At 34.9% G+C, this 25,934-nt stretch overlaps 1 protein-coding gene across 11 annotated transcripts in view; it reads right to left on the bottom strand.

Moving 5' to 3' along the window:
* Positions 1 to 25,934, bottom strand: part of DIAPH2 (diaphanous related formin 2) — a 251,755-nt gene that overhangs the window by 180,511 nt on the left and 45,310 nt on the right. For all 11 annotated transcript variants that reach the window (XM_075161966.1, XM_075161969.1, XM_075161962.1 and 8 more), the window contains 5 exons: positions 25,504 to 25,622; positions 25,314 to 25,378; positions 23,356 to 23,460; positions 20,251 to 20,904; positions 13,427 to 13,541 (listed from right to left, as the gene is read on the bottom strand). In XM_075161966.1, coding sequence (XP_075018067.1) covers positions 13,427 to 13,541; positions 20,251 to 20,904; positions 23,356 to 23,460; positions 25,314 to 25,378; positions 25,504 to 25,622 — 1,058 coding nt within the window. The remainder of the gene's footprint in view (positions 1 to 13,426; positions 13,542 to 20,250; positions 20,905 to 23,355; positions 23,461 to 25,313; positions 25,379 to 25,503; positions 25,623 to 25,934) is intronic.

Here is a 25,934-nt window from a genome sequence, read left to right as displayed (position 1 = left end):
GAGGGTTATTTTTTCTGTTTTGACATTAGAGAAAGCATTCTTTTGAGTCTAATCTTTTTACATATTCATACAGAATGTGTTTTATTCCAATAATACAGATTTTTGTTTGTTTAAAAACAAAAAAACCCCACTTCTTTCTTCAGTTCAACACAGATTCTTTTTTCAGTTCAACTTATAAATTTCTTTTTTGTCAAATTCATAGAAAAAAATACTTTGTCAGAGCATTATAGATCAAGCCTACTTCATGAATGTATTTGTATTTCATGCTAATTAGTCTTTGTACACAATCCCTTTCCCTGATGTGCCTAGTACATGTGTCTCTGTCCTCAACTGCTCGTTAAATGTGCTATAGTTTATTTGAGCACTGCATCACTGAGACTGAAATAGACATTTCAGAATACAAAACTGCCTTTCTTCCTCTGCTGTATTTTATAAAGCTGCTACAAACAAAAGCTCTATTTCCCTTAGAAAAACAAGGCATACAGTAGGTACAGAATGTACTAACTACTAACAGAGTTATCACACACTAGGCTGGAATCCCAACCTTATTGAATGTATGTATGTGGGTAACATGCACTTGTCTGCGTATGACAATAAGTGATCCTTCCTCTTTTCTAATGGGGACCTCTGAGACACCAAATGTAGGAAAAAAACAATGCATGCCTTTGAGAGTTTACCTCCCCTTGACTTTTCTTTATAGTCAGAATTGACTCTTCCACCTTTCTTCTTCAAGATTTTAATTTTTAAATTCTGAGAACTCGGGTCTAACAAATTAATACATGAATTCTGTAAGTACCACCTAAAATTTAAGACATTATAACTAAGAAAGCTGAGTCACAACATCATTAAAAACACATACAAGAGACCTTTCAGGACAACACACACTGTTCTCACTCCAATATTTTTCCTTCCAAGCCTTTAACACAAAACACTGCTCTACAAGTTCACCACAACCCCAACACCAACCACACTTTCTGAAAATCAGTTCTTAGCATTTCCAAAATCAGATTTTTATGAATGGAACAATACAAAAGAGGTTCATTAATTTGTCACATTTTTAGAACTACCAAACACTTCCCAAAGTTTGCTGAAGGAATACCAACAAATACCTAAGATTATTCCAGCAGCAAAACTATCATACTTTACTTAAGTGGAAAAACTATGATAGTAAATCTGTCATACTTCAGAAAAAAGAAAAAAGTCTTCCTTGAATTCTACTGCTGAAGTTTTTCGATAAAATTACTAACTTAAACTTGCAGTAAAGCTGAGCAGCAGGGGTTTCTTTATTAATACTCTTCAGAAACACTTTCAACTCCACAGATTTCTTAACCAAATGATGGTCTTACAGCAAGCACATACACACGTGACATCCTCTACAGTCTCAGTTTCACACTTAGCACTAAAAAAGGCAGATAATCAGCGTGTATCTGTAGAAGTAATACAGTCAGAAAGTAACTAACAAGGTTTCTTATTTTGTATCCTTGCTCCTCAGGTCTCCAGTGGGGAAGACTAACTTGTCCTAGTGACATTTCAAAAGAGTTAAGCAGTGCTAATTAAAGTAAAACTGAAGGAATCACCTCCACATCAGAGCATTTGACCTGGATTCAGAATAGATATAGAATAGATATAATGCTGATTTTGAAAATGAACTCCGTTTCTATAGGAATTGTGTGGGATACATTATGATATACTTGAAAGCAATCAATGAATAAAGCTAGCAACTTTCAAACACCCCAGACCTCAAACTATTCCGATCTGCTTCTTAATCTGAATATAATTTAATTCACATACAGACTACTTGTATTTGCTTTTCCGAAGCTGCAATTATTACAGTTCTTTATGTAATGCTAACCAAGATAATATCCAAACTACTCAGTCTGAACCCTTCTGATACAACACCGATGCTCTGAAAAAATACTAACTTTAACTATTGCACATGTAAAGAAAGCAAGCTCCAGAAATAATAAATACGAGATCTAGGAAAATTGCATCTATCTGACCTGTCCCTCATTAATTTTTTCCCTTATGAATATACCACAAAGCTTTTAAAAGCAAAGTCCTAAAAGAGACATAATTAAAGTGTACTACAGCCCAAGATCTCCAGTAAAATTCCTGCATCTGTTCAACCCTATGCATGATCATTCTGAAAGCATTATTTATGTAAGATTTTACAGGAAAACAAGACAATATACAAAAAAAAAAAATACAACTGAGACTGATGCTAACTTCTGAGAAAGTCTAAATAGTTTTCTTTTATCTGACATATTCTTCATTCACTGTCACATGGTAAAAACAACTCTACAGTCCCAAACTGAAAAAAAAAAATCATATATAGTTCAAACTTCCTGTATGTTTCAAAAGAAAGTCTTCACAAAATACCAGTGTTCCCTCACATCAGTCCACCACAGACAAAACTTGTTGTCAAAATATTAGCATCAGCAAAGTCATTTATGAACAGAAAGCCTTCATTTGTTCTCAGTAATATTTAGAACAATGCCTATCTGTACATTTCATCATACAACATTGTGTTTTAAAATATAGAATTAGTGTTAAACACAGTTAACATAGCATTGTCAGGCACTCCCAAGTAAAGTGAGTAAAAGACTTTTTTGTTACAGCGGTTTTTAAATACAAATTTGGGGGTGAATATTCAGCTTCCGATCTACTTCTAGCAAATAAGTAGCATAATTGCTAGTAGGTCATACCAACAGTACATCTATTTTACATAGTATGGTTTTTCAAAATAAAATATATATTCTTTGTGACTCAATGTTACAAATTACCTTCCACATAGAAAAGGAATCATTTAACTTATTGAAAGGTAAGTGTGCTAAAATGTTATTTGAAATAAAATACGAAGAACTGGAATTTAGAAACATTGCCTCCTAATTGGAAGCTTTTGTTTGTTTTGGCCCCTTCAGAATGCTATTCTCATTTCAGTCCTTTTGTACTATGATGAATGAAATGGGTACTGATGCTCTTGAAATAGAAGACACACACTCCCTTCAACAGGAGCAGGTGCTATCAAACCGCTACCATTTGCACAGTGGCTTCCTCATACAAAGAAATTTACACAGGAACTTACATACAAGTAATTCTTGGGAGGCCCCATTTGTGATTCTTCTGAACAATAGCCCAGCTGCAGCGAAACTACACACATCATTCCTAAGGTCAGTTTGGAAACCGTGTTTCTCTGTATAACTATTGAAAGTTTATTTATAAAGTATGACTATTAAGGAGTCAACTTCTGCAGTTAAGCCTTAGTACCTGATGCAAAACTCAATACAAAGAACACGTGCACCTTTTCCCCCCCCCCTTCTTTTTTCTCTTTACTTTAAACATAGCAAGACTGGGTATCGTTACCCTGGTACAAATTGCCCCTGACACTTCTGGGCAGAAAAGCTTTTATTTCATTGCTAATTACATACAAATATTTTTTTCCTTAATCAAGAAATATATTCTTATGTATTTACCGTTATAATTGTTTAAATAATTCTAAGATCATTTAAGAATCAAAAAAATTGCATATAAAAAGATATACAAATAAAAATATAGAGACACATATATATAAATCTATGCTAAGTAGTAATAATTTCAGACATCAGTTTATTTAAACAATGCAAAGCTTTTTCCATCCCTGAGTTTGACAGTTTACCTACTGGATAAATCCAATTGAGGAGGAAAGGAAAAGATGAAAAATGGCAAACTAGTAACTCACTCTTCTTCTTTATGGTACTTGAATTTAGTCTGTTGTTGAAAAAGAACAACTATTTCAAATACATTGAAAGGTGAAAACAAACCAGCCTGCTTCACTTCTACATGAAACTGAGATATGAAGACTGATTACCTAACCATGCAATCTAAATAAATAAAATTCCTGTAAGACACGGAAACATTTGGTGACCCTACCCTGTGAAGCGCTATCTTTCTTTGGTTTGGATTCATACACTTCTGAAAAGGAAAGGACAAGGAGGGAAAGGAAACAAACATACACATCCTGAATTAATCAGAAGACCAAGGGAGCCACCTGCAGTTTGCAATCCAGAAACAAGTACATTATGAGTTTGTGTTTTTTCCTCTCTTTTCATTTTGCCAAAGCAATGCATATAGTTGAGCTAGTACAACATATCTGTGCTCGATACTAGAGATTCCTGTATTAAACTGAAGCTTGCTGTCTCACACCTACAAATACAGCTGTGTTACAGGAACTTTGGCCAAAACTGAGTCCATTTAAAGCTTGTAAAAGCTTAAGTTCTCTGGTGAATTTGATCTGGGCTTCTTAGCATATCAAATTTAAAAAAAGGATTTTAAAGTACTAATCCCTTTTCCTTTTCTTTATAAGTACCAAATGTAAATGAATGCAAACAGTTTTCCTTCAAAGACCTCATTCTTTGGCTGCTACTTATCTCTTAACTAAGAAATAGCTGAAAAAATAAACAAAACCTTTTTCTCCCCACTAAAAACATTTCATTACGTCAAGCAGAAAGGAAGGGCTGATGAAGAAAGATGCATATTTCATATTGTCATTTGTCAGTCAAGAATAACAGTGAATATAAGCCTTGTAATATTCACAGAGGAACGCTGCACGGAGGTAGAATCAATCTTGAACTATTACATCACTTGGATGGCAGAATAACAACTTCAAAACTGCATTTAATGCATACAAACTTCATTATTTCAATGAGAAGGTTTGAAGCTAAAACAGTCATTCCGATCAAAGAAAGAACACTACCTGCTTCAGCAGACTAAGTGGTCACAGAGAGGGTTAAAAATAATAAAATTCATGTCAGAAAGACATATCTGTTATCGAGGGGGGCAAGGGGAAGGAACAAAAATCAACTGAATCAATAGTATCTACTGACTTATATTGATACTAGCCTGTCTTCCTTTCTTTTTCCCTCTCTTCAATATCTTGCAGAGATGTAAATATAAAGAGTGTAAGTTACTCTAGAAATTTTAAAAAACCCTGAAAAATAAACACACTATCCTTTAAGAATGGGTGGTTTCACAGAGAAAAAAAATCGCAGTAAAGCTGTCCTGGCTGTGCCCCCTCCCTGCTTCTCACTGGCAGGGCATGAGAAGCTGAAAAGTCCTTGACTACTGTAAGCACTACTTAACAACAACTAAAACATCAGTGTGTTATCAACATTATTCTCATACTAAATCCCAAACACAGCACTAAACCAGCTACTAGGAAGAAAATTAACTCCATCCCAGCTGAAACCAGAACAGGTACATTGCACAATTGAAATCAGAAGGTACAATAAGGTTCAAAAGACAGAAACTACTGTGAACATTCAATGGCTCAACAAGTAGCAGCAAAAGCGCCTCAAAGAAAACTCACTGAAGACTGCATATGGGTATATTCCGCATGTGAACATAACGTGAACATCTTCTGCATGATGTTAACGAGTAAGAGTACACTACTTACTTGCACACGGATATTACAGAATTAACGTGTAATAGTATCAACAAAATGTGTTCAAACCAGAAGGGTTGTTTCAATTAAAGCCTAATAAAAATATACTAATTGCATGGTCATGGTTTATATGATCTAATTTGTTCAACACACATGAAGAAATTAAATACAGACAGTTATGTCTTTCATATTGCTGTACTGTAGAACTTTTTGGGGAAAAAGAATAATTTCAAATACTGAAGTAGGTCAGTTGTTCAAATTTTCTGGCATGTTTTCTTAACAATGGAAAAAATAAATTTAAGATGTAATAAGGTGTTCTTGTGGATGTTGCAAGCAAGGGAAAATAAATGCTAAAGTGGGTGGGAATAGCAGTCCACCTACATTCTGGCCTTTAATTCACTACTCCAAGAAAGCTGACATTTAGACCTCAAATGCCATGTATCCACAGAAAGTAGATGGCAATCAAAAGACTACCACAGCTCAAGTTTTAATAACTCACTTTACTAAGAATGTAGTCATCCGAACACTTTAAGGCGGGGAAGAAAAACATACAGAAATTTTACCAGAACTGAAGGAAGTCTTGATAAGCTACCCCAATCAAGAAATGCAAATAGAAGATGCTAGTCAATGATCTACTAGCAGAAAAAAAATTGTCAATATCTTTTAAATAGTATTTTTGTAGCAAGCTAGAACAACCCCAAGCAGACTTAAAAGGAGGAAAATCTCCACTGTAAGATCATACAACTTGTGGTGAAGAACTTGAGGTGCTGATGACTTGCTGCAACACCATTTGACCTTCACTCTTCAGGGGGACATAGGATGGGTGAGCATAATATCAGAAAAAAGAAGGGGTGGATGATAAGAAGTTTATGTTTGACTGTTAGTATCATCGTAACTGGAATAAGAGCTATTGTATTTTGATTAGACTTAACACTTTAATGAAGTGCAAATAAGTGTTGAAGTCTCCATTAAGGTTTGTATACTTTTTATTCATGAAAACATTGAGTGCAACACCTGCATACATCTATCATACCACCTAAGTACAGTAACAGCCAGTATTGCACCTTCATCTATTTTTAAAGCCAGTCCCCTCGCTATTTCCAACAAATTTAAAAAGAACATTTACTTTATAATGTTTACAATAAACTCATCTGGATACGCATTGTTATCTGCTTACACTTCTGGACAAGTACAGTTTCCTGAACTTTATAGTCTAACTGTATAGTCTAACCCTTGTAGCCTAAAAAAGAAACTATTTATCACCTTCAAATAAGCATTATTAATAATGTTGACAAAAGAGGATGTTAATATCATCACCGTAGTTAGTGTTATTTAAACATCACCTTTTTCTTAACCTCATCAGGTTGAGTCTTCCTCGGAAGTAATGCTGTCTCCCTGGACTGTTCTGTTTTTTGGTATGTTTGTCATGCTCTTTCTTAAATTTTTCCAACAACCTTTTCATACTACTTTCAGTTGCCCATTTCAGCCCTCTTCCTCCTCAATCAACAAAACAAGTTTGGATACAAAAATCCTGGTACTGACTCAAAACATGAACAAGTTAAAACTAAATTTTAGTTAATTCTATCAACATTTTACTAATTTGTCATGATTACTAATATTTTAAAACTGAGCTACAGATGAGTCCTAAAAGTTGTTCACAGAGGGCGATAGCAAAGGTAGGACTGGACAGCCACTTAAGATTTCATATTGTAATTACTAAAAGAAGACCATATTAAAATAAGCTATTTAATGTTTTCTATTATGTATATATTATTACATTACATGTATAAAACTAAAAATAAAAACCTGAATATTCTGTTCATGTTTTGTTCAATTACATGCAAGTTTGTATTTTCTCTCGTCCTTTCTCCTCAAAATCCCATAATGTGAAAAATACAATTCAGCCATGAAAACCTTACTTCAATTTTGGAAACATATCAAAATGATTGTTGAGTTGTATTTTAAAAGTCTAATCATAAAGAAGCAACAGAACCCTGATCGAGAAGTTTTCCCTTGAGGTAAGTTGGATGGATAATGAATTCTGTACTGGAACAATCCCAGTAGTTACAGACTATTATGTACTAATTACTACCTTTACAGATCTACTGTACACATAATTAATTTCTTCAGAGCACCGCTATCATTCTTGACTGGCAAAATACACAACCTAAATTACAAGAGCCAGAAATTAACATGATCCTTTAGGGAAAAGGCATTAACTTGCTTTATAGTGTTTTGCAATTAGACTATCAATCAAACAGTGATGAGTGATTTTGATAGCAGCAGGCCTGATACATTGAGTATTGTCACATTATTACAAAGTTATCTGAGGCCCCAAGCACATGATGTATCACAACTTATCTGCAGAGCCATAACATTTTAATCCTTTACTTTTACCTGCTAGAAGACACTTCATCATACACTTATACATGTATTTAATATTCAAAAAATTAAACACCAACATAGGGAGTTCTTGAGATCATATTCCACAAAGCACCGCAGACATCACACTGCTGCTGATGGTGTCTCTTCCCTTACACCAGTAGCCGAAGATAAAATTTGATGTCAGTTAAGGGACAAAAGCGAAATTTAGAAGAAGAATGTTCTACTGCGCAACATAATATGACCTGTTTAAATGATTTCAAAGATTTGCTATTAAGCAGGTTCTTGCCATGAATGCTAACATTTTAAATACTTCCTTTTAGTTGGTTTTGGTTTTGTTTTTTTAAAAGACATTCTACAGAAACACGACATACACATACCCAACCCCACCAAAAAGCAGTAGCCCAGGCTTCCAGAGATGTATAACCAGACTGGATTAATATACTAAGCATAAATTCTTGTTCAACTTCATTACAATATTTCCCTCACTAGAAAATTACTATTATGCATTTAATCAAAAATGTGTAATTTTTTTAGTTCTAGAATTTTGATAGTGGGACCGTCTAAAGACATGAACAAGAAGGCATTCTTAGTTGACAACGCACTTATTTCACTGTGTATTAACAGAAATTAATGACTTAAATGCATCTTGTCCTTGTGAGTCTATTACGTGATTTTGTCTGATCACTTGGATCTCCTCTCTTCAGTTATTAAGAAATACTGCAGGGTTCATGTAATGCAGCTAAGGAGGATTGTTCATTGAGTTTATTTCACCTTTTCTTTATACTCCATAAACTGGAAAGGATTTTTATTTTTTAATTAAGGAAATATTTATGTGATCACACAAAGCTTAAAATTGATCACACAAGTTTTAAAAAAGAAAAAACCTCACTATGTAAAGGTTATCCTACTTGTTAAAAAAAACCACACTTGTCTGAAGAGACTGTTGCTTGCAGGTTTATTTAAAAATAAGAAGATAAGGTTGAGCTAACAATACCTCAATAGAATTCCTTCCTCTTGCTATTTAAATATCAAAACACAAGTCAAGCCATGATAAGATTATTTTGCAAACCAAATACTACTGAGCCTGAAATTTTCAAGTCATGACTCAAAAACTGTAAAAGGATGATGCATGTATTCACCAGCAAAATCACTGCTTTCACTTTAAAGCAACGTGTGATTCACAAAATAAAATTCTGGATGATACCAGATTCTCTCTTAGAATTAACCAGGTCAAAAGAAAACAAGTAACTGATTGGAAACTAATACCATCTTTACCCTTTTCCTCCGTGCAGCTACAAAGGAAATATGCATCTATGTGTCATTGCCATCCACAACGCAGTAACTGCCCCACATCTTAATACTGCCCAACTCATTAACGACCACCACAGTTGCCCATTCATTTTCAAGCGTACCTGATCTAGAATATCATTTACTTGCCAAAATGGCCTGTGACACTATAATCATTGTTTCCATCTCTGCATCTGGAAGCACAGTTCCAAGCTCAAAACAATCATCTAAGATCTTTAATGAAAATTTGAAGCCCTGGAGTCCATTTGTCAGAGGCCCTTAAAAGGTATTTGGATCATTTGTATTTCTCTTGAAGAAAAATGGACAAAATCCTTCCAAACTGTACTGAGACAGTGATAATTAGATCTCAGTTAACTTAGTTTAAACCTCAAGATCTCAAAATCCTGTAAAGTCTGAAAGGGAATACTTTTTTATGCTTCCATTGCTCCCTGTACAACAGAGGTTTTCATAACTGTGCTCAGTAACTAATTTCACAGACCAATAATGCAGTTTGACTGTTAGTACTGATTTGAACCTAACTAAATACATTCTACATATTCACAGGGCATCAGTACTAAATATCTAATGTTACAGTAGTAAGTAAAGATTTAACCTTATGCATACTTTTTAATAGAAAATTTGGATCTAAGTATATTTAAAGTAAAATTATTTTACCAGTCAGGGATCATTCCTTTTTGTTCCTGGTGCTCTGTGATTAAACATTCTTACATTTTACAAGTAGCTAACTGATGAATGCAATAATTCATTATTTAATGAAAATTGTGCCTCAGAAGTGTCTTATTATGACTTCCCCACCACCACCACTTTTGGTCTCCAAAAATACCACTGCCCTGCAGCTTTGGCTGCCTTCCTTGAAAACAAGCGGTACTCAGATAGCAAGGCAGCACATATTGGTGACAACCAACATAAAGTAATTCTTGGAGTATCTGAAAAAAAAACTATGTTAAATGAGTTGCATTCTCATTGTGCCAGAGAATCATGAATAGAATTCAGAGGTTTAATCAAATTTGAGTGCTGCAACCTACATGGAATTACAAATTGTTAATAAGTGTGTATACCATCATTCGTTTTACTTCAGTTACTATTCCCACTGGTATTCCAAAATGCCATGAAATACAAGGTAGTAAACACTAAGTCATCACAATTGCTTTTGGCAATTGTCAGTTTTCTTCCATTCATCCATTTATTTGTTTTACATGCTGACTGTGCTCTTGAGAGAATATAAAATGCATTTTTATTTGTCTTTCTATCATTCTCCTGTAATATATTAGGAGATCACACCAAGAAATAGGACTAAAGCAGAAGAGAAATTTGATCCTAGATTATGCTTGAAATAAGTATTTCTGGGATTAATGAGCTGCCTGTGGCTTTTTGGGCAAAAGGTGAGAAAGAATGGTGAATGTCATTTAATGTTTCCCTTTGCAGATAGAAGTTGTAGAAAAAAGTTGTTTGTAGAATGCAATTATTTGAGGCTGTGCTGCAAATAAATGCTCTAAGACTCTTCTTCACTTCTCGTAGGTTTTCAAGTTTCAAGAAAAACTTGAACTCAAAGAAGGACAACACTGACTTTCTCTACTAGTCAGCCAAATAAGATTTTAATATCCTGGGTAATATGTGGTAGCATTTTTAACATGCCATAACAAAGGATGGGAAGATTTATTTTTTACATTAAGTGAGAACAACATAAGGAAGAACAGGAAAAATATCTGCAAGGCTATCACCACAGTAAGCTATTTGGAGAATTTTTGTTGTTCATAGTTTTAGAACTGTGCAACTATGTCAACAAGAATTTCCTCTCATATGAAACCCACAGCTACGTCAAAATTTCAGGAGGGTTTTTTCAGCACTTTTAATGAAGAAGCTTTTCAGGAATTCAGAAACATTTCTTCAGATTTCTGATGAAAGAATTCAGCTCAAGGCAGAAGCCTGTCATTTTCATTAAGAAGGTTCTCATTCCATTTTAAGTGTTATTTGCTGCTAGGGGTTCTTTCCCTTAAAGGTTTTCTTGTCTTGCTGTAACACTAAAACAAGTGATGAACTCCACATCATTTTAACCTCACTGCAATGCTATGAACCAAGAATCTATCAAACTTCGGTATGGAAAAAAGCGTTAAATTACTGCAGATGATGTTTTTGTATTACTGCATGTAATATCTGAACATTTAGAGCAGAAAGTGGGAAGCATGGTAAAAGCAGAATACTAATGGCTCAAATTCAGTCACTACGGAAAAGAGCATGAGCTCTGAGTGAAAGAACTGTATATTTGTCTTACAAAAAACACAGCTATGACTAACTCTTTGAAGGGGTTTCAAAAGAGCACAGAAAAAGACATATTCAAAAATAACTCAAGGAATCTACTCAAGAAATGGTTCGGAAAGTTATGGTCCTCTGAGAGACCTTCGTTAACCTGAGTTAACTTTTTCAAACACTGTATTAGTATAAACTGCAGTTCTTATTACTGAAATTCAGACAACAGTCAGGATACCACAAACCTCTATGTGCAATATAACTTAATTTTGAAGTAATAAAATCCTCAAGTAATTGATAGAAGTGAGAGCATTCTAGTGGTTCGAATTAAAATAGAAGACTCCGTATGGTTAAAATAGCATCACATGATTGTTAATTCTCAAAGCCAAAAAGTTAAAGTAAAAAAACCCAGCAGCACAACAGTACACACATTCACTTCAAAATCTTAAGTGTGTGTTTGCTTATTCAGATTTGGCCAAAGAACACTTGATACATCTGATTCCATCCATCTTCAAGAAGTGCACATCCCTAAAGTATATCTTATTCTAACTGGTTGATAAATGGACAAAAGATTTGTAGCTAAATCAGGAATTCTTTCTTTCAGTATCTACCACTTCTTGGACTCTAATTTGTTGGGCTTCCTCATTAGCTCCTGAGTAAGTTATTATTGAACCGTACTTCAACAGTACTTGCTTCTTTTCAGTGCCCGAAACAAATTACTGGTAAATGGCCACATATGAAATACTGATCAATTGACCATTAACCATGGATAATAATGAAAAGACTTGAAGAGGCTGTGTGCAGCTTCAGAAATACTCAAAGACCATTTGAAAGCCATGAAGAGCTGAGGATGGTATTGAAGTATCAAAATCATAACCGATATTCAGTTGTTATTAACTGCGTTCCCAACTCAAGATATAAATATTATCATCATATCTCCTATTGAAGGAATTAAATGTTTGAGAAATTAATTATTTTTTTCATCTAAAACCAATAACAGAAGAGCTATTTATATGACATACTGAGCAGCCTCAGTTACATTTGACAGAAAGCTCCAGCATAGGTTTTATTCTCACTGCATCGTTCTCTCTAGTAGTCAACCAGACCCATTCCAGACTGTGTTCCAACAAAAATCGGTATACTATCTGACACTTTCCCATGGTATTATGCATAACAGTTTAAAGAGTGTGCACTCACACATTCAACCCTTTGAAAACTAATTTGCATCATTCACTAATGACAGTAACAATGCAGTTTAACTGTGTATAACTTGGGGGCAAAGGGGGAAGGATGTTTCTTAGATTACACAACACAAATTTAAATACTAATTAAAGGAGTATATTTAAAGACTTTCCTTTTTTCTTAAAAGAGAGTTGCATATAGTATTAAAAAAAACCCAAAAACAAAAACCCCAACAAAAAAAAAAACCCACACACCACAAAAAAAAAAAACAGGAAAAAAGATGAAAGCGAAGACTAAGGACACAAACACAAGAACTTAGAAAAGAACAATGGTTTCAACCCACATATTCCAGAATCATGACAGTAGGCATATTATAGAGTTGTCATTTTGTGATTCAACTGCATATTGTAACTGCTACATTCTAAGTCTTACTTGTACTTGTAGAGGATTTTGATTTAGCCGAGTGATACAAGCAAGTAAATTTTTGTTACACATCAAACCCTCCGCGTGTGGAGTATCTATAAAACAACTGACAACTTACAGTTCCTGCAGCTAGGAATATTAATGCAGATGAGCATAATTTTAGAATTTAAATTTAATTATAATTTAATTTGAAGAAAATTCGCATCTGTCTACAACATACCCTGCACTTTTAAGAGGTATTGTTACAAAAGGTTCCTCTCCTCATGCTGCAAAGTGAAGGAGGAGCAATTGTTGTAATAGACTACTATGCTTAACCGAAAATTTAAAATTTACATTTTAAATCATCTTCCTGCTATAAAACCATTATATGAATTCCATGGTATTGCACAAAGCAAAAAGAGACTGTCATTGCACAGTTTTAAACTTAATAAAAGCATAATACAAAGTAAAAGAAGAATGTACCTTTCATTTGTGTTCCAAAGGTAAGGGCCAATTTTGCAAACAGTTCTGGGTTTTCAAATTTATCTTCTTCAGCTTTTACCCAAAAGCTGTTTTCTGCTATTTCTTGAGGCTCAATCTGAAACAAAAATGGCATCTCCAAAGTTAATAACTAGTATTTTCAATAGCCAAGTTAAAGCCAATGCTACTAGCCATTTGTGATAATTGGACTTAATTAAGTTTGGCTATGTTCCAGATATTATGTTCTCTTAAAGATGCTTCCTGAATAAAACACAACCAGAGGAACTGCCCTCTATCTACACAACAATTTCTGTTATATTTCTCCCATTCTCAACAGGCTTGATAAAGTATTAGCATCTGGGTTTGAAAGTGTTCTCTTGATTACTTTCTAGACAGTTCCCGAATTCTTCACCACTGATATGCATCCCTGCTATTTGAGAACTGTGGAAGGAATAGTCTTTCTTACACCGCCAGAGTATGGAATACCTTCTTTGCAAATGATGTCAATCAGTGACTCAATATTAAGTCTGTAGGAAGAATTATCTTTTTAAATATCAGAAATAATTTTATACTTTATATCACTTTTTTTTATAGTTTCCATTTTTCAAATGTAAACACAGATTTCATTACAGTACCTTTTTTGATACTGGCTATACTAAAAGAAAAAAGTACTCTGCAATATAGAAGCTGAAACACAATTTTACTCTTCATGTACGATTCAGAACAGCTATTTTGTTTTCAAAATATGTTCCTGTTCCAGTTTTTAAAGTCTTACAAATTCTTGTTTACAAGTTTGTTTAAATGCCAATTAATTTTCAAGGGCTATTTAACTTCAAGATGATATGCAGGAAATTTATCAATACTATATTTGTAAACCTCACTAGGATTTCCCTGCAACACATTGGTCTCCATCTTTCACCATATGATCAATCTGTTAATGTGTAGCTGCTTTACCACCAGCTGCAGGTAAGACCTTTTTAAAAACTACCTTAATCCGACACTAATGGTGAAGACAGTTACAACAAAAGGCACTAAATTAAACAGTAAGAATTTTATTCCGCAAATGATGGCTCCTTAAAAGTGATGATCACATAGATTTTCCTCTTTTTCAGTATGCAGATCTTTGGCATTGTTCCCAGAGCATTTAAGCAAAGTGTCCATCTGTAGTTAGTTACTTTCCATTGTCACACACAGTGTTCAGATGTACACTTCATAAATTATTTCTATAAACACATGAACATAACTGATTGCAATGAAATTGGCTGCAATGACAAATATGTATTATAAACTAAAAAGCTTTTTTTCTATACGTTTACAGGATAGTAGTCTGAGTAAGTTTCACAGTTACAAAACTAGTGCAACTGACTCTAGAATCAGACATTACTTAACACGGACAACTGAGTATAGAAAGCATAAGTTACATGTATGGCAGGAATTCTTCCCTGCTTAAGTGAAATGCCTAAATAAATGGAAAAGATAAATGAATTGTAGGAGAGAAACCATCCTAACTAGGCAAAGCAGTGGCGAGTCAAAGATGAGCAGCAACTTCAGGAGAGAATGATATTGTCAATGGCATACAAATTTTCTTCCCCCCCTTAATAAAATTGGCAAAATACAAATCTGTTGTGAAACCTATATTCTACGAGGAAAAAAGTCCAGATGGAAATATCCAAACAGATACAAGGGGTTAATATAAAAATCTGGAAGTCAAAGATCATAAGAGAAGCTAACTGAAATAATAACTGGAGAATAAATAGGTGGAAATACATTTCTAAAACACTAGAGCTCCATTTCAAAAGGAGGAAAAATAGTTTTAAAAAATCCAGAAGTAGTATGATAGAAGCTTTGAAGAGACTAATCTTCTAAACAGAAAGAAGACAAGGTAAAATATCTTCCACAGACAATAAACATTTCATAGGAGAGGAAGTGACTTTTTTTATATTTAAGGGTTTTAAAGGTTATAAAATTGTACCATTCAAATGATTCTTAAGAGTACATGAACTAAAAGGACTTTTATATGGCTAGATGAATTTCAAAGAAAAAAAAACAACCCCAAATCTCTGGATTCCAACACCTGGTAATGCCATATTCCTCAAAGTAATACATGAGAATCTTTTCCAGTATGGCAACTCATACATTCTTGTTTCTTTTTAATAATACAACTAGGCTGCTTAAAACAGTCCATTTTTTCTTCTAAAAAAAAATAATATATTGGTGTGGCTGGCAGGAGGTTAAAGATATTTTGTACAGATGTTTTAAGTAAACAGCAGGACTATATGATTCCTTTTAAATTCAGAAGCATTAAAGTTAATATTTATTCTCAAAACACTGTTCAGTTTTCTGGAAATGCACTGAGAATTATATATAAATAAAGAAACTCCTCACCAATTTCATTTTGCTGCACTCTCTACAGTTACCTGTAACATCACCCTCTTCTACAATTCTCTATTGGGCCTGAAGTTTCCAGCATCATCACACTGTACTGTAGCACTAAGAATGCACACTGATGCGTGTTAACCAAAAATCAAAGATTTAAGGTCTTTTTCCCCCTAGATACTTCTAATCCCTCCTCCCACAATAAAGAAGGAAAGTTATCGTTTATCCTTATATGCAGATTATTTTTTAAGAATTACAGACATGAAAAAGTAAAGACAGTTTCAAATTTATTTTAACATTTATTGAAATTAATATATTAAAAACATGGTTGACTATTTTGAAAATCCTTCTACTTAAATATTTTGAAAGCCTGTTTTTAAACTACTACTGCTAGATACACTTTCAGATTATTTTGGCACATCTCCAAATATTTTGAAATCCAGTGGCAAAATACTAACAATTAAGTTATAAACATTAATTCTTCTGGTAAAAGAAACTATAAATTGACATGCCATGCATTTCCACACAGGTTTTATCTCAACCTTCTAGATTCCTCCTTCTCAGGTTAGTGGGATTAATCGTTCATGACACTGCTCTTATTTTTTACTCCAAAGAGACATTACACTATTCAACACTGCAGAATTTAGAGGAACACAAAACCTAAGCTTACTTTTTATTTAGAAAAACAATTAAGATCACTTATTCAAAAATATCAGAGGACAGTCTAGTTCATCTTCCAACAGTAAACTTCTATCATTACTAGTTCTTGAAAGGTTTTGCTTGAAGTGGTGATAGTATATATTCAGAAATGATACAAAGCAACTTACCTTGAATCACCTGAAAAACCCCGTGGGAAAAACTAGAATAATTTCCAAACACAGTCCAGTGCTGTTGCCCTAAGACCATCCATCTTTACATACACTCTTAAAATTGAAATTCCACTCTGTCTGACAGGGTAGATCAGCTATGTAAGAACTGGATAGACATAGGATCCTGTGTACTAGCAATATTGTGAAAACAGTCTACAAAGGACTGTTATTGTTATGCCATAGTGAGATTCATTTCAGAGGCTTCATATTGAAAAGATATAGCATCTTCAGCCAGGAGCAACATCTGGCATCCCATGTCATCCAGGACAACATGATAACACCCAACTTTATAGAAAGATATCTACATCCATATGAATTTCCCAACAGTTTTACCAGCTGTGAAACATCCTGAAAAAAACTTGTGCTATTTCAGAGTGTGATTTAAATTATATGTTCAACAGTTGTTCAATGTTAAATTGCAACTTATGGTCAGCAATGACCATCTGTAGCCACTTAACAGCTTACTTTCATCAACAATTTGATTTTACTAAGTTCTTGGTACCAACACACTATTGAGATAGAATATGGTTTTCAAGGAAAGTGTCAGACACTAGCTGGTAGTACAAAGATTTAGTACCTTGACAAGTAACTAGCAGATATCCAGTCAAACTACACTGAAGTCCAATCTAGAGCTCAAACCAGGTAGCATGCAATATATAAAGGTCCTCCTTCGATTTGCCTTGATTATTTGGTGATCTATGTATTTTTTCCTACAGCAAACCTCAATACATCTATCACGTTTTATACCACTAAAAAACTACCCACAACAAACTGCCATTAAGATGTGATGGTTTGGTCTCGATAGATGCAATTATTTAGTAGCCCAAATTTATTTCCTTTATATGGAAGGAACAGTGGCTATACTGATCAAAAGGGGATTTTAAAGCAACATGTATGCAAACACACACCTAGATACTTGTATAACTTCTCTTGTCACAAAGTGACCAATTATATTGAGAGGCAAGTAATAACTAGTAACTGCTTTTACAGGTTGGTTTGCAAATCAGAGATTGTGCTTGCAGTTTACTGCTCAAGTAAATGTTTATATTTTAAGATGTTTTAAAAAATGAAATTTTATTAAATATAACCATGTTAAGATTGTGCACAAGCTCACATTCATTGGAAGTTAATGGTGCCCAAACATTTCACTTGAGCAGTCCCATAGCTCCTCCCAGTGGCCATAAGCCTGCCCTAGCACATTACTAATTTGAAACAACCAATAAACATCTCAGATTAATAACCTACAAATACCATTATAGCAGAGATACCAGCATTCTCTGAACTTACAACTACATTAGACATCACAAACTTAGAAAGTTTGTACATAAAATAGCATGCTGTTATCTATGTTTGAAAACTGCTTTAAAACTATTCCTAATGGTTTGGATATATGTACACAACTTAATGCAAAGCCACAATCCATGTTCACTGCAGCTAAAAGAACGGTGCCCCATCTTTTCATTTGGGTCATCACAGTTTTTCACTCTGCTTTGATGGACCAACAATACAATAAACTCTCTGCAGAACTATGAAATTCAGTGAGCATTAACCCACCGATCATACTCCACACACCTCAGAGGAGTCACAGATGTCCTCTCAGACCTGCCCTCATGACAGGGCCAAAAGAGGAAGAAAACACAGCAGTTACCTACTGCCATCTCCTGCTGTCCTCACATAAACCCACTGAGCTCAGCACACATTCTCTGAAAGCTCTCATGGAAAGAAATCTCTCGCTCAGCAATGTGCAACCCACAAACTTTTAAAAAAGAATTTTGTATTGGAAGTAAGTTAGCTTCCCGGTCTGCCAAACATCAAACACAAAGTTCTGTCAACAAGAATCTCATTTAAAAATTCGTTACAGTATACAGTATCAACTATATTTGTAAAGTAAAGGAGAGGGGAGGAACATCAGCTTCACAACTCTAATACAGCCATGACTTTAACTCAAGTTTAATACTAAACCACCAGTATGTGGTTTAATATTAAACCTGCTAAATCAAATGCAGTAATAATTTTACACAAAACTAGATAGCTAAAAATTCACTCCACTAAAAATTTCTTCAATGCTTACAAAAAAACCTGGCATTTAATAACACCATTGCCTTTAGAACCTTGTGATAAGTTTTGCAACTGTCTTAACAGGGTAAACACCTGCCTTTCTCAGAAAAAAAAAAAACCAAAAACCACTGTTAAAGTGTGTTTTGTAGTACAACTATCATTTACAGGCAGGTAAGGCAGTGAAAGCCAAATTTCCTTTCAAACTTCCAGAACATATCACAAGAAATGTGAACACAAAATAATTGGTTTCATTTCTTAATTAGGTGCTTTAATTTATAGCAAATTACTGTATTTATTCAGAGTATTAATCTTAAAATAATTCTTAACCTCATGTCAGGACACCTGCCTTTAAACAGAAAATTTTAGTAGTTCAAGTCTGTATACTTACTATCATGGTAAATATAGAGTTATTTCTTTTAATTAGGAAAAATTCTTTCGCCAATGCCTTCCCACCCTTCTCTTTTTAAGCTGGTCAAGTTTTTAAGTTTCATGCAAGGCTTTTAAAATGAAACTACATAACCCAATAAATTGCCACCATAGTCGTTTCACTCATACTTCATTTTTAAAAGAAATTCATAGAAGGCAGAACCAAACCAATCATGCACTGTTCTGTCGAGAAGATATCAAAGCTAAAATTACAGTTTCTGAAAGCCTGATCCACTTTTAATCTGTCGTCAAAAAAGCAAGTAAAAAAGAAAAAAAATCATAAACCACATAATTTATGGCTCAAACAGCTTGCTTAACCCAGAGAAGACAAAACTAAAATCAGAGTTCTGCTTTGCATTGTCTTTCAAAATTCCATGTACCCATTCACACCACGTCATTTTACTGCATTTCATACCTAGAGACTCAAGTAAAACCTCTTAATACATCTCCTTTCTCGTTATTCAGCCACAGCTACTTCAATTAAGCAAACAGCTGTAGTTATCCCTTGACTCCAGATCCGTCTTTCTGTCAACTGCTAGATTGTCAAAGTTCCTAAATGGCAGTCTTCCCAACAGTTTTCCACCCAATTATCTATTTTAAGATTCATTTCCTCTGTCCTAAAACCCAGCAATCCTTTAACTAAATCAATTTTTTGCTGAAAAAAGTAGTAATATGATTTATAAAGTAAACATTTTAATTGTTTGATTACTTAAACCTGCTTAAAACAAGACATTTTACCTTTGAAGTGCTCACTTGGCAAGTCAAATATCAATTACAGCTGAAAACATGTAGAACTTAACTCTATACAAAATCAGCCAAAATTTTGAGAGCTGTTAGCTACAGATATCCCCAGAATAAAGGGTGTTATGGGCTCCTGGCAGAATTAAACACTTGGAGCTTACCCCATAGCATAAGATGTCTTTGAAAACCAATTCCAATTCAATCACAAACACTGCATCAAAAATGTTTTGGATAAAGAATGAATTCCCCAAACTTCATGAGTACTATTAACAATCTAATGTAAACCCTAGCACATTACCTCCTTCTTCCTCAAAAGCTACTTTTTATCACTGGGAATAAAAACAAACATTGTAATACCTTTGACCAGTTGATTCTCTTCATTGTGACTTCCAGCTTATACTTTTTCTTCTCCTTCATTCCATGTGGTAACGCTGGTGTCACCAGAAAGGGAGCAAAAGGAACACCTCCAAGAGCTGGTGGCATTGGAGGCCCACCAAAAGGCAGTGGTGGAGGAGGAGGTGCTGCTCCACCAGGCAGCGGAGGCGGTGGAGGAGGTGCTGCTCCACCAGGCAGCGGAGGCGGTGGAGGAGGTGCTGCTCCACCAGGCAGCGGAGGCGGTGGAGGAGGTGCTGCTCCACCAGGCAGCGGAGGCGGTGGAGGAGGTGCTGCTCCACCAGGCAGCGGAGGCGGTGGAGGAGGAGGAGGTGGTGCTGCTCCACCAGGCAGCGGAGGCGGCGGCGGAGGTATTGCTCCACCAGGTAGCGGAGGTGGTGGCGGAGGAGGAGGTGGTATTGCTCCACCAGGTAGCGGAGGTGGTGGAGGAGGTGCTGCTCCACCAGGTAGCGGAGGTGGTGGAGGAGGTATTGCTCCACCAGGTAGCGGAGGCGGTGGCGGCGGAGGAGGTATTGCTCCACCAGGTAGCGGAGGTGCTGGAGATGGTGGCACATTCTCACTTGATAGGGCTGGAGGTAACGGTGCTACTTCTGTCAGTTGACCTGTCAGGCCTGGACCCTGAAATATTAAAGAGGAATTCTTTTCATCGGGGGTGGGAAGGAGGTTTAATACAAAGTTGAATCAATTAGCATGTCTTGTAGTCAACTGTACCTCAATAAAGTGAGAAATGCAACCATTCTCCTATTTAAATGAGAAGCAATAACAATGGATTATACCATGTACCATAAAACTGCCAAGTAAACTGAATAACCTAGCATTTTTATAAAAACAAATTGTTTCCATTTTAAAGAAAATTTAATAGTAGCAGTAACATTTAAGTGAACAGAACAGCATTTTATTTCTTACCAATGCTCAAAACATTTATCCCACTTAGGATATCCTGGCAAGCTGGGGCATCAGAGATTGTAATAACCATGCTGAATTTTAACAACACTAATCTGCTGGTGGAAAATTTTTCATAGAAATCACTGAAGCAGCTAGTGCAGTGCAAGAGGTTATGGGCCCACAGTTGTTCATAACTATCCTGACATCTTGCGGGGGGAGGAGGGGGATAAAAAAAAAAAAATCATGCTTTCTTTTAAATCTGTCTGCAGTTGTTTCTCTGGTGATAGGAAGAAGGAGCAATTGCAATATCCATTCCAGTAAGTTTTAAAAGGAACAATGAAGAGAAACAGCAGCATGTTAAACCATCAGAGAGGTTTCTGTAGTGATAACATGATCCTAGCCTAGTACGAATTCCTCACAGATACCTGTCCTTTAAAACTATCTGTTAAAAAGCAGCACCAGGAGCTAAGCACAAACCTCCATACGAGCTCATATTCCATTTCCTCTACTAACTAATGTTTTATTACAAAATTATTATGCAATATAGGCTGTTCATTTAATCTGATTTGCATACTATTTCCCTACGCAATTATTTACGGTTTCTAGTTTAAAGGAAGCAAGAGTTTGTTAAAAAAAAAAAGCTGAGAAAAATTTGAGTGCATCTAAAAATAAATGCCACAATATATTGTATGGGGAGCATAACACTAGAGAAAAAAAGGCATAGATACTAGAAAGTTGATGTGTATCACTTTTAATTGTACCATTATTGTGAATGAGCTGTAATATCTGGATAATCTGATTTGTGTTAGTATCAACATAACAGGATTAATAATTAATTAGACTAAAAATAAAGTTTTGGCTTTGCACAAGGCATGTATTTCTTTGGCCCACAAACTACTGCAGAAGTTGTAATGCAACAATTGGTGGAGAACTCATTAAAACAGACTGTCAAATTTCAGTGTAACATTGTCTTGTAGATATTTGAAACAAACATTAAAATTGGTAAGAATGAACAAAAGTGTCTGTGTATGAAAACAGAATAACAAACCATAAGACACTACAGGTTACACAAATTACTTGTATTGATAGCAAAGGATAAAATGAACAGCAATCCAACTGTTAAATGCAATGTAACGTGCTTACATTAAGATGAGAAAGCCAGTGCTCTGATAAGGCTATAGCACAGACAACTTACTAGCAGAAGACCAGCATCCTTAAAGTAGGATGATGGCAACCAGGTTATAGCACATCACATGCTATTGTTCCTCTTATTATCCAAATAGAAAGTGAGACCATAGGCATTAAGATATCCACAACGCAGACCTTGCCTAGCATTGAAGGACTAGGAAATAAGCCAGGCTGAGGAGGCAAAAAGATCAAACCACAGTATCTGTTCGTTCCTAAAGGGTACAAAAGACCTGCCTAAAACCCGATTTATTGTCATTAAACAAAAGAAACCCAAGAGATATTGTGAGCGCTCAACAGGCAGCAGTTCTTGTCCTCTCTGCTTCACTAGTGATCTGGGACAGATCACTTGGAGATAGAGTTTTGGTGCTTGTGAGCAGAATTCATGAGGTAATGAATGCAAGTAAAATCAGCTTTGCTGAAATTAAGTATCATCTTCCACTTCCATCAGGTCTTGCATTTTTTGTTCTATTTACCTATGAGACTGTATAAAGCTAGTGTAATATTCATTTTAGAAATGGCTACAGTCTGATATCCAGAGTTCAAAAAAAAATTATCAGTTGCATGCACATGCTGAAAGGTATGTATATTGTGCACACACAGCTATCATGACTTCCACCTTTGCAATTCAAGTATAAAGCCGTCTGAAACAAACGCTTTCTGCAAAACATACAGAAGTAGTAATATTAAAGCATAAACAAGTACTTGGAGAAAAAAATCTCAGGCTGGATTTAAACTTTTCATAGCCTAAGGAATTTTTTTCCTCAATAAAGCAAATTTCTGTGACAGATGTTGAATATACTATTTGAAAAAAATGTTACCTCCATTAACCATCCTTAGTAGTTTACACTGGCTTAAAAACAAATCAATACAACTATAACATACATTTCAAACTCCATAGAGACAATACACTCCTAGGCAATTTCTTTTCAATTCTTAAAATAAAAATAGAATAAAATAAAATTCAACTGTGGAACTTACTGTGATTAGTTTTATTACCTGGGTTCGTAGCTGTTTGATTTCTGTTTCAAGTTCTTTGATTTTCTCTTCTCGTTTCTGAAGCTCCGATTGTGCCTCTTGTCGAGCTGTGAACTCTTCATCAAACTGTAATGATTAACCAACACAGAAGTGTTTGTCCATTTATGTCCACACTAGTTATTATACTTTCAGAAATTCTTTGAACAATATCACAACTACAGCAATAGATGCACTTTTAACTTTTTAAAAAAAAAAAATTTCCAGTATGTATTCTTCTAGTACCACATAATTTCTTCCATTACTAAGTCATGACACAGAACCACTCAGATCCAGCTACTTAGTACAGCTGTAAGTTCAACAGGTTTTTTTCCCCGCCCAACAGAACATTGCAGACTTCTCAAAACTCAAGTATACACTTCATGTAGCGAGCTTAGATCTGAAGAGATATGTGTGCAGCTTCAGCAGTATCATCCATAAAGTAATGTAAGAAAGGAGGTATCCAAAAAAGTTAGTGATCCCTTAGTCTTGATGTTCCCATATAAAACGGAAGTCCAATTTACAACATGATTGTGGGAAATTTGCTGTATATTTTCATCCTGATATTGTTTGGTAGGCGTAAGAGATTATTAGCATCTTTAAAAGCTTCTGTTATTCATTCTTCCACAGGACAAAACAACTTATCACTAGGAAGAACATGTGTTGACTGCCACTAACAAAGTACATTATGATAAATAACTCTGCTAGGGAAGCATCACAACAATCTGCTTTCTATAAAGCTCCAGACACCACAATTCCCATTAAAAATGCATCCACATTTAACATTGAAGAGAGAAAAGCTAATGACTTCACTCAAACCTTCATTTGAAATTTGTAATCATCATGTGCAATAACATGTATTGCCTTTTGGCTTGCCAAAGGCTTCTTAGACCAGGCCAGCAAAGATCAAAATTTTGAATGTTTTTAATAAACGACAACATGGTATATGAACTTTAGTACTATTGCAGCTAATACAGTACATTCAGCATTTCATACCCATAGATAGGATGCAACGATCCAAGATTAACAAATTATGCATTAACATAATCTAGGAAACAGGGATTTAAGTCACTTCAGAAAACATGTTGTATCAAGATATTTTCAGCACAAACACCAATAGTGATAAAGCAGAAGGATAAGGTCAATTTCTTTAGAAATACTCCCCAAAAATTTTATTACAAGAAATATACTGAGCGCAATTCTTCCTACAGAAAACATTTTAAATGTCTAACCCCTCCTGTATCTAGTAATAAATGAAAACTGCCCATGACCGAAATAGGACTTAGTTATCAAGTTCCCAATAAAAGAGAACTGGAACAGAAGAATAAAACTGTTACCAAAACAGGTTCTAAAATGCACTGCAAGATTCCTAAATGTGAATAATGAGGAAATAAATTACTCTCTCTCATAATGTAATAACTTATCATGGGCATTATAAGGAAATAAAACAGTATTTTAATGTTAGCATCTCTGTGCCTAAAGAGCCGATGCTTTTTCAAACATTGAATGACACTGCTTTTCAATAAGTTTCTTCAGGTTCTTAAACAAAACTAGATGAAGAGTTATGAACCTTTTCCCCCATATATTTTTTTTTTAAGCATATACCTGCACTTTATGTATTTAACTTTGACTAAGTATTTCAGGACAAAATAGCAACAAGCGGAATTTTTCCCATCAGTTATCTACAGCAGAGGAATACAACCGACGATACATACAGCTAATACTACTCATCTGCTTTTGAATTCCAAGTAAGTTGAATCTGAGCCACGCATACACATACACACACAAACCCAAAACCCACAAAGCTCTTAAGTGTGAAAGAACATCCTGCCTGAGATACACTATTTCCCTGTTTCCACTAAGCTTCTACTGAGAAACAAGCCTACTGTGCTCCTGTCAGGCTTCTGTTCTGTACCTTTAAAAGAGTGATGATTAGGACTTACCTTTCTAGAAAATTCTGCTGCTTTCTTTTCACTCTCTTCTACTTTAGCTTTGTCCACACATGCATCTAGAATTTAAATAAAATACCACACAGTCAATTTAAGTTTAGACAGAAGCATACAAAGAAAAACGTGCACTTCAGTAAAGCAAGGTAAAATTGCTTATAGTATACAAAAAGTATAGTATACAAACCAATAAGATGAGTAAAATCCACATCCATTCTTCCTCTACATTTAAAATCCGGGTCCATGCCACTGCAGTGCAATACTATCTGTGATACGCATTCTTCTATTATCTTGTAATACTGAGGTCTAACAAAGAAAAGATTTTACAAGATAATAAGAACATGAACAATCATTTATGCACCATGGAGGGGGAAAAAAGGGGCAACTTTAACTCCTAATATAGGAATTATACAATTTCCAGTAAAAGGATCAAGTTAAAAGTCTTATTTGTACTTTGGCTAATGAAGCACTGTTATCAGTTTCTCAGAAGGATATCTGAAATTCAGGACTCCACAAAATATTATGCACTTTTCATTTTATCCTTTGCCAGACAATAATCAACAAAACAAACATCATCTTTAGTATTTTCAATATATGCTGCAAGAATTATTTAGCACA

This window comes from Calonectris borealis, chromosome 13 (assembly GCF_964195595.1).
Source record: "Calonectris borealis chromosome 13, bCalBor7.hap1.2, whole genome shotgun sequence".
Lineage (NCBI taxonomy): Eukaryota > Metazoa > Chordata > Aves > Procellariiformes > Procellariidae > Calonectris > Calonectris borealis.
This window is presented reverse-complemented; position numbering and strand designations above follow the sequence as displayed.